The following is a 9,365-nucleotide window of genomic DNA, read 5'->3' on the forward strand; positions in this document are numbered from 1 at the left end:
CGTTGACCAGACTCGTGCAGTTTAAGGATATGAAAAAGGGAGAATGAACCTAATATTTATTATGCAAATAAAAAAATATCATTGTATTTTACAATACGACATAAAAAATACCTGAAAGCCAAACAAAATTATATTTAATATGTGCCATATTGTTTGTATTTAAAAATTTATATATATATTATGATTATATAATTAATTTAATTATCTTGGGCTGTAATTCAATGAAGGTACCTATTTCATTGAATTACTTATAATTGAATATTGTACAGTATATTTTTCAATAGTTCGTCAAATGGACCACACCGACAATAATTGTTTTCTTCTCTTCGTGCTGTCGCATGGAGCTGAGAATAAAATTGAGGCTCTCGATGACACTTACGATCCTAGTGAAATGTTTTGGAACCAATTTACAGCAGATAAATGTCCAAGTCTAGCAGGTATTACATCAGGGTACGGTTATACTTATCAAAAATTTACCTTAACATGAAATATTTTTTTGTAGTAAAATAAATATAATAATAATAATAATAATAATAACCNCGAAACATTTTCCTCCACGTTTATTTAATTTGAATTACCCGCCTTTAGAAATGTCGGAAGCACATGGTCGTAGTTTCCAAAGTGGCCACTTTTCCCGCTGTAGCGTTCTTTTCGAGTAGAATTTTTTCCTACGACAATGGTATGTAATAAATCGAAAATTAATAAGATCATCCGCCATTTATTGGTCAAAAATATAATGAATATTAGTGCAAAATAGTGTTGTTTAAATGTTCATTTTTATATTTTGTGCAAATAGTGATTAATTTATATTTATTTTATTGTAAATCCAACATGGTAATTGACAGATAGTTATTTTGCAAACAAAAATTTTGTAACTGAATTAACATTTTTCATGAAAATAGTTGGAAATAAATTATTATAGATCGTATATACTTACCTCAATAATACATCAATAAGGCATTACTACTAGTACATTCTAATACACATATTTTATTTGTACATAACCTAAAAATCTTAATTTGAAATATTTTTAAGACTACTGTTTATGTTTCAGACTGAAGGAACGGCTACAATTAGGACCAGAAAATTTATGACCAACAGGCTGTTGGCTCGTAAACAAATGGTCGTAGATGTCCTACATCCGGGACAACCTTCCGTTAAGAAAACGGACATTAGGGAAAAACTAGCCAAAATGTACAAAGTAAATTATAATTTGACTTATTAATCTTCATCACATTAACGTAATAACATTTTTAGGTTACACCTGACGTAGTCTTTGTATTTGGATTCAGGACGAACTTTGGGGGTGGCAAATCCACAGGTTTCGCTCTTATTTACGACACTTTAGATTTTGCAAAGAAATTTGAACCTAAGCACAGGCTGGCCCGACACGGTTTATATGAAAAGAAACAGCAGACCCGTAAACAACGTAAAGAACGTAAGAACAGGATGAAGAAAGTGAGGGGTACCAAAAAGAGTAAAGTTGGTGCTGCTTCTAAGAAGGTTAGTCAAATTTTTTAATTCGGTTTTCGCTTTTTGGTGCTTTCGATTCGACAACTTCAAATCGTGAGATCGTGTTTGAACTTGTTTTAATACGGATATACATTAAACTAAAAATGAAAATTTATGCTAGTAAATTTGACTCCGTTGTGCCATTTTTTTTAAATTCTAAGTCATTTGTCGTAAGATATTTGTGTCGGTCATTTTCTTCTCATTCGAGTCTCAAATCGAGATCAACTATTTGTTTCTGCATTGCAGTGGTGTTATTCAAATTTCAAAATTACCAAAAATCTACATAAAATTCACATCAAAAAGTAGCTGAGTGGTTTAAAGTTTGAAAGACCGATTTCTAATGATAAGGGAAGAACGGCCAAAAGAGTGTGCCCAAAAAGTAATATGTCACACGAAGGTGCAGTGAGTTGTAAGCGACTGCTAATAATTACGTTGCACATTAGGCTTATATCACAAATTTTGAACCGTATCTTCTCTACGTTAGACCCGTAAGACTTTAAGACTACAAAAGAGAGAGGGTTATATAGATTATGTTTAAGAAACATGAGAGACGTTAAAATTTAAGTTGAAGACACGAAAAAACATATTTTGAGGTGTTGAATAAGTTCTCGCCATTTTTAAAACGGTTTTTTTAAAAAAGTTGTTTAAAAAAACGTGACTGAAAGTATTGTCCATCGCTACGCACCACTTTTTCCCATCTTTCTGACTTCCAAGTAGGCTTTCACCAGTTTTGCACCATGTGGCCGAGTATGGTCGTGCTGTAAATCACTTTGTCGTGTCTCTGCTCATATAGCGGCCATTTTTCCTTCAATGCTTAGCTCAAACGCATTAATTGTAGTCGATAGCAATCTCCTGTGATGGTTTCATTCAGTGTGACCAGTTTGTACCCAGCTGATCCCACCAATCGCAGAGCAGACGCTTAAAACGACAGATATTCAGCTTTGCCGATGATATTGATGTGTGGCCAGGCTTACCCCATGATTTTCTACCCTTAGCGTACCCATTTTTACGATACGATGCAAATAACCTTTTATTTTCTGCCATTCGACGTCTCTTGGCTTCAACACGTACGATACCCAATATCCTTGATTTTCCACCATTGTTAATGCTTTCAAATGTTTCGAAACTGTTGTACGATCAATTCAAAGATTTTGTAAGTTTAGCTAGCGTCCAATATAAGTTTTTCAGGAAGTAACGCCTCCAATTCTTCATTTTCGAACTGTTTCGGTGCGCCAGAGCGTTCGTTATCTTCAACATCAAAATCGTTATTTTTGAAGCGACTAAACCGAACTCTGCATGTTGTTTGCGACAGAGCACGGCAGCCGTAAGTCTCAACAACAATTCGCAGATCTCTTTTGGATAAAGTAGTGCATAAAATTCCCCGCCAATACACTTTTTTCGGTACAAAATTCAACACTATGGAAAAAAAGTGGTCTGCACTTCGGCAAAACAACGTACACTGGTTTTCCAACTAAACAGTTCTGGTAATGCCATCTGTTGGAAAACAGCGAGAACTTATTCAACGTCCCGATAGTTTTTAAGTTTTATTTCATTTCAATTTAATTTTTTCAGGGTGGCAAGAAATAGATTCATCTATTTCTAGGTATTGTTTTTGTTTTGTGGTTTAGTGACTTGTTTTGTTTGTTCCCGTTTTACAAGATCTTTTTATTTGCGTATTTCATCCAGTATTAATGATTAATGTAGTCTTCCCATCTGATTCACTCTCATTAAATTTTCCCTATTCCAAATTCCCCCTGTTTTTACCTACCTTTTGAATTCCCTTCCACAAACCCTTGCATTATAAATAGTTCCTCTACACATCATCCGTTGTTTGTAAAAATTTTTCACTATAAAATTGGGTTGTAGTGTGTGTTACGTTTTTACTAACTAGCTCTATAATTTACTTTTTCGAAGGAACGTTAATTCTGTTATTTCTATTGCAGTAATTCCAATGAGTGCTGGGATCTCCGTGTTTCGCAATACGAAAGGGGTCCAATACAAACGTTTTATGTATTTAACATCATTTCCATAAAATATATTTAAGTGTTTATAAAGACGAACTATATTTAGTTTCATTTACCTTAAAAATTTACCCGTTCGATGCATTTTGAATCGATTTGTAAATTAAACTTTCTGGGGCGGTCTTTTGTCGAGAGTTTTTATAATTCTAAGCAATTAAGAACAATATCTCTCCACTGTACCAGTTGACATCACTTTTACGGATCATTATAATTGAAATTTGTACCTTCCTGGTGTTTGTGGATAAAATTTTACAAATTTAAAGGTAAAGGAGAAAAAGTAACAGTAACAGAAAAAATAGTTCCCTAAGATGTATTGCGAAAGTTATAATATTCATAATTATTTTATGCCACTTACTGAAACACCCTTTCACATTTTGTAGAATACTGAAAAACATGTATTGTTGATGAAATTCTAGGGATATTGAAATACCGGACACTGAAAAAATTAAATTAGATGACCCAAATTATTAAAATCAAAGCAAACAAATTTTAATTTATCGAAAACTATTTTTTTTCTAACTGAATCGAAAAGTTCTGCAACTTGGACATTTTATACTTACATCGCTTTTTTCCATCGCAAACATGCATTTCATGTATTCCGCCACGACTTCGCATTTACCTTGAAGCTTTAAGGGCTCGTTATATTCATCTGAAAAAAATCCTTGAATTAGATTCCGTGTAAATTTTTTTTTATAAAATTTATCACTTTTTAGAGTCGTTTCCTCCAGAACTTCCACAGAAAAAAATGTGTTTGAACCTACAGATATTGGTCATTAATTTTTTAAACAATGATTCAATAAAATAATTATTATTACCGATGCTCCTTGTCAGTTGTGTGCTGCAAGTGTCGACCCGAGATAATAGGACTATTGCATGATTGTATATAATATTGTTCTTTATCCATTTCATAATTTTTTCCTCGGAAGGATGTCCGTCGCTTAACTAAAAGACAATCCGCGTTGTAAGTCGTGTGAATCAACAGGTGCATCTAAAACGCTGGCCAAAGAATAAGGGCGAGTGTTAACGATAAAAAAATTACATATTTAACTGTTTTTTGCAATTTGAAAAACCATTTTGACATTAAATAAATGTGGCCAAATATTTTAGTCGCACCCTGTATATTTTTCTTATCCTCACCATTTTGAGCTCTTGAAATATGCAGTTGTAGTAGTCACACTAGAAAAAAAGTACGTTTATATAATAAGTTAGGCAGGTACACATTTTACAGACGCCCTAAATATAATTTTTTAAATATTACCTACCTTTTGAGGTTCGTCGCCCGCCTCGACCTCCATTCCAAGCTTTTTCTTCGCAAAATTTAAGATGCTCTTCCCGGTGTATTGTAATCTGTCGATTACCTCCACGTTTTTCGTCCAACAGGAATCCTCCACACCCCTTACTTCTAGGGACCGTTCACATGCCTAAAAATGTATACATTTTCGTTTTAAAGTGTCCTAATTTTGCCTTTTGGGGAGATGTTTCTTACCAGAGAGAATAAAAATAAATTAAATATGAGCAAGTAGTAACACATCTTACTGGCATAGGAAACAAATGAATATTAGAGATACATTCAAACAATTGAAACAAATCCACATAATAAGCGACCACTATGATTTATGGTATAATTATATGGCATTATATTTCCGGTGAAGTTACAGTAATCATTTTAAAGGTTATTCCAAATATTTATGTTGATTTAAATGAACATGTTAGCTTTGTTTTTAGTGCTTTAGAAACAGTTTCCCACAGTCGAAGGCGATCGCGTTTGATTCGAAACATAAGAGGGCAATATTGGCCTAATTCGCCTTCAGATTTAAAAAAGCGTGCCTCAAAGAGAGGCAATTTGTTCTGAAACTTGTAATACTGTAATAAAAAACTACCGAACTAACTGAATTTGAAACGTTCAAGTCGAAAATCTCGCGCGAACGAGAGCGACATTCACGCGCATGCGCGGGCTCGGCGCTCGCGCGTCCGCGCCATTTATTAACGTTAACTTTTAGTGCGCTATCGCGTTTATTACATGAAGTATCAATGTAAAACTTTCTGAAAATAAAAGTTAAACCCTTTCAATTGTCTCTAAAATCCCGTTCCAATATGTCCCATTAACAATTAACGTTATAAAAAAGCTATCTTGGGAACAGAGAGGCGTAGGTTATTTCCCTCTTTTTTTTAAATTACCGTGAAAATAAGCTCTATTTAATGCAAAAAGAGCAAATTCCCGAGCAGCTTTTGCTCGTTCGAAACTTGATATTGCGCAGTGGCAAATCATATTTTAACTGTTTAGCCTATAAATTAATATTACACCGTTGTTAGTGGATATCCTTTATTTTCTATTTAAATTTAATTTTACAATTAATGTTTTATTGATAAAAAAATTCATATAAAATCAGGTAAGGCTTCTTTCATTTCCTTCCAATAGAAGTTTTATCGGAAGTAACTAGCAATTACAGTAATATAAATCCTAAAAGGTATATAAACAAAACTAAGTAGATAATTATGCTAATTGCTGTCTATCCGAATATCCAGGCAGCCACATTTTTAACCCCCTCGCTAATTAGAGTCCGTATTAATCCATTTGAGAAATCTCTGCAAAAGGTCGACTATGAACTTCGCCGCTCGGTCAAAAAACCCGGGTTTTTCATCCTCGGCACTGTCAGGAATATTGTCATCCATTTCAGTCTGCCGCCTGTTTCTTAGTGGCAAGCCTTCGCCGTTCCCTGGAATAAAATACTCATTAGATGTGTGGATACACAGGTAACTCGGAATTTTTGTCACGAATTTGGATCACAAACAGATCGTCGCAAATAAGTTTGCGTCTGAGCATTTTGACACTTTTGCGAAAACTCGATTTTATGGTTGTCTATGACCGTTTTTGCTTTTAATTTTTTCATACAAAAACGTTATAAAGTTATAATAACCTAAAAAGGTATTTCGTTTTTGTCGAAATTTGTTTTTTTTACATTAAAATCGTGCTTTGTTTATTATCTGTAAAATTATTGTTGTCGACGTAGAACGGAACATTTTTTAAAGCATCTTTGAAATTATCTATTTGATTTTTTGCAAAACTAAATAAAGAAGTTATGATTAATATTTGAAAAAAAATTGTTTAACTGAAAAATAAGTCTGGACCCGGCTTTAGAGAATAAATGACTGCATTTATTTAAGCTCTGCCATGCTATGATATGTGGTTTTATTAAAAAACTTACCTAATAACTTCATCTTCTCAAATTCTGTTATAAATTGCTTATCTTGCTTGAGAAATTCTATGACGCTTTTCTGAAGATCTTCCTCCTTGAGCGGCTTTGGTGCCTAAAATTAAAAAAAGCACTTACAAATTAACATCTAGTTTTGTCAATTTCATTCAAAAACCTTTTTTTATTACTTGCTAGATCAAAAACGACACTTAAAAATCATCACTAATTGGCAGATATGATTTTGGTTATTTAAAAATAAACTGCAGTTATTAAAACTGGCGCAGTTTGAAAAATAACGTTATATGTCTTGTATACACAAGCAGCGTATGAATTAAAAAAAAAAACTCACCCCCAAAACAGCGACTAAAGAAACCACTAGAAGACCAACCACGAAAATTAGTTTAGCCGCCATTTTGGCACCGTATTCAATCACCACCTATTCCGGAGCTATTCGCTATTTAATTGATAAGTCTATTTAACGAAAACGTCACTTTTATATGCAACTGAAAAGGATGCGCTGTTTTTTTGCGCATATTGCCCTGACAGTGAATTGTTATGTAATTATCTGGGATAAATCACGGCATTATCAACGATTTACTTGGAATTGCCGGTACCTCTTTCCGGTTTACCTATTATTAAAATCATTCGCAAATTGACATTGAATTTGCGACAATAAATTGCGCAATCCGGCGTGATGATGTTGATAATGAGAAACAAGAATGAAAATTGCGATGGTAATGAGTATTTAACTATAAAAGGAAAAAATGTAACAATAACATTTATTTTTCCAGACTGCGTGAATAATTCCGGAAAAGGGTAATAGAATGGATACGATTTTGTTGGTAATATTCCATTAACAAGTAAATCGAATTGTTAATTATTTCCCTCTAGCATTTCGTCTTGAGATTCCAGCGAACCAAACCGCATCATTCTAGGTTGAGAAATAACAAAGTTACTGGCTGTTCCCTAGCTATTTTGCTACGGTTTTTATTAATCGTAGCAAAAAGTACCTATAACTTAAAATTATGATTTATGAATTATATGACCTATGTTGGTTATCTTGGCAATAAAATTAGAGCAATAAGAAAAATTGAAAAAAGTCATAGTGAAGCAAAAAAATGGACATTCTTTTGCCAAAACAATTCATAGACAAATATTTAGAAAATTACCAATATTTCACATTTTTCACTCACTAAATGAATATGTATATGAAGCTGTCAGTGGCGCACATAAAAAAAGTTGAAAGGGGTGGATTCAAATAGAAATGAGGTTTTATATAAATTTATCAATACCCGTGTCTATAGAAGGTTGTTAACAAATTCGCTTCTCACTACAGGAATCTCAAAAACGGTAAGAGATACGAAGTAGTAAGTTATATTTTCTAATCTGCGATTAGTAATGATCTAATAAAAAAAATGGATCAATCCAAAACTACTACATAATTACCAAAATTTTACATTTATCTTTAAGGAAAAAGAAGTTATAACATGATCCTCTACAAAATTATAAGTGGATTAGTCAAGTTCTATCATTCCAAATCTCAGTAAAATCTTCTAAGGCGTTTCGAAGTTATTTGCAATAAACAATTTCTACTTTGGCGCCATCTACCGGCTAAGCGAAACAACTTAAAAGTTTATGCCTATACCCGTTTAAATTCACCTTGATGCGATATACTCTGTACGATTACAATTAAAAGGAAATGATTAACAATAGGATATAACGAATTATAAATTGTAATGCGTTGTCACATGAAAAATAGAATGACACAGTAATTAGTAACTTGTTAAAAACAATCATTATTTGAACATTTTTAGAAAAATGCAACAATGCAACAGGAAGCCATTACACACGTATACATTTGACAGGACTGGATTGAATGCATTCGAACTGAACTATAAAATTAAGCCAATTAAGATACTATTAATATTTTTGTAACTTGACAATCTACTTTTTAATTTATAATTTTTCACACAACTCATTGTCAGTCAATGTTTGATGTGCGATTGTCAACTTTTCTTTTGGGCGCCATTCTGGTGTTTTATATTTTTATGATCAGATAAAGAAAAAAAATATGTTTGCAATGATTATATAAAGTGAAGGGAAAAAGTACAAAGAAGATACGATTTTTTAATCATCAGTAAGTAAATAAATAAAAATATAATAAATAATAAAATTGCACGTATTTAATTAAATGTAAATTATTTCAGTCCGGACCTGTCTATTGAGGTAGTAAATTGTATATAAACGATTTTTTGGATTCTGTGGATTAAAACTAATGTTGTGGTGCACATCGAAGTTTATATTTGTACAGTTACTAGTATAAATTACTAGCCAGGAGAGATTGCTGCGAACTCTTTGGCAAATTGACGCCTCGTTCTTTACCATTCCCATTTTGAGGTTAAGGGTTAAGTAACTCGCAAAATAGCGAATAATGTTAAATAAAATCCTTACAATGGACTAATTGACAGAAAAATATTTTCTCCAGTGGTATGTGCCATACATTTGAGGAAAATGTAACCAGCACACCTAATGCTACTCGCTGAAGCTGAGTACAAACATAAAATTTAATAATTACATAAAAATATAAATTTAAATTAAATAGACGTATCCCACCATTTCATGAGTATTACAAAATAAA

The 9,365-nt window shown here is 32.7% G+C and overlaps 3 protein-coding genes across 4 annotated transcripts; 1 reads left to right on the forward strand and 2 right to left on the reverse strand.

Moving 5' to 3' along the window:
* The first annotated feature begins 587 nt into the window (after positions 1 to 587).
* Positions 588 to 3,572, forward strand: LOC111692742 (40S ribosomal protein S24). Of its 2 annotated transcripts, XM_023456851.1 has the most exons (5): positions 588 to 679; positions 1,055 to 1,201; positions 1,258 to 1,503; positions 3,085 to 3,115; positions 3,456 to 3,572. In XM_023456851.1, the coding sequence occupies exons 1-4, from the start codon at positions 677 to 679 to the stop codon at positions 3,097 to 3,099; spliced, it is 411 nt and encodes a 136-aa protein (XP_023312619.1). In that variant the 5' UTR covers positions 588 to 676; the 3' UTR covers positions 3,100 to 3,115; positions 3,456 to 3,572. The 2 variants fall into 2 exon arrangements, with proteins under 2 accessions (XP_023312619.1, XP_023312620.1); XM_023456852.1 differs by lacking the exon at positions 3,085 to 3,115.
* Positions 3,573 to 3,945: 373 nt separating this feature from the next.
* LOC111692741 lies at positions 3,946 to 5,109 on the reverse strand. The gene is made up of 7 exons (XM_023456850.1): positions 5,020 to 5,109; positions 4,796 to 4,954; positions 4,671 to 4,709; positions 4,349 to 4,475; positions 4,237 to 4,290; positions 4,094 to 4,182; positions 3,946 to 3,969 (listed from the first exon to the last, which is right to left on the reverse strand). Exons 1-7 carry the CDS (start codon positions 5,062 to 5,064, stop codon positions 3,946 to 3,948), a joined length of 537 nt encoding a protein of 178 aa, XP_023312618.1. The 5' UTR covers positions 5,065 to 5,109.
* A 739-nt stretch (positions 5,110 to 5,848) lies between these two features.
* On the reverse strand, positions 5,849 to 7,209 carry LOC111692743. The gene is made up of 3 exons (XM_023456853.1): positions 7,077 to 7,209; positions 6,740 to 6,842; positions 5,849 to 6,250 (listed from the first exon to the last, which is right to left on the reverse strand). The coding sequence occupies exons 1-3, from the start codon at positions 7,137 to 7,139 to the stop codon at positions 6,084 to 6,086; spliced, it is 333 nt and encodes a 110-aa protein (XP_023312621.1). The 5' UTR covers positions 7,140 to 7,209; the 3' UTR covers positions 5,849 to 6,083.
* Between the last annotated feature and the right edge of the window lie 2,156 nt (positions 7,210 to 9,365).

This window comes from Anoplophora glabripennis, unplaced genomic scaffold (assembly GCF_000390285.2).
Source record: "Anoplophora glabripennis isolate ALB-LARVAE unplaced genomic scaffold, Agla_2.0 scaffold3117, whole genome shotgun sequence".
Lineage (NCBI taxonomy): Eukaryota > Metazoa > Arthropoda > Insecta > Coleoptera > Cerambycidae > Anoplophora > Anoplophora glabripennis.

Bases quoted from the DNA above. Each gene is read 5' to 3' on its own strand.
- LOC111692743 (XM_023456853.1), bottom strand. From the start codon at position 7,139: ATGGCGGCTAAACTAATTTTCGTGGTTGGTCTTCTAGTGGTTTCTTTA. The intron at 6,843-7,076 runs GTGAGTTTTTTT...TTTTAATTTTAG, and splicing joins CTTTAGTCGCTGTTTTGGGG to GCACCAAAGCCGCTCAAGGA. The intron at 6,251-6,739 runs GTAAGTTTTTTA...ATTTTATTCCAG, and splicing joins TGAGAAGATGAAGTTATTAG to GGAACGGCGAAGGCTTGCCA.
- LOC111692742 (XM_023456851.1), top strand. The intron at 1,202-1,257 runs GTAAATTATAAT...TAACATTTTTAG, and splicing joins AACTAGCCAAAATGTACAAA to GTTACACCTGACGTAGTCTT.
- LOC111692741 (XM_023456850.1), bottom strand. From the start codon at position 5,064: ATGTGTTACTACTTGCTCATATTTAATTTATTTTTATTCTCTCTG. The intron at 4,476-4,670 runs GTGAGGATAAGA...ATTGTCTTTTAG, and splicing joins TATTTCAAGAGCTCAAAATG to TTAAGCGACGGACATCCTTC. The intron at 3,970-4,093 runs GTAAGTATAAAA...TAATTTTTTCAG, and splicing joins TTGCGATGGAAAAAAGCGAT to TGTCCGGTATTTCAATATCC.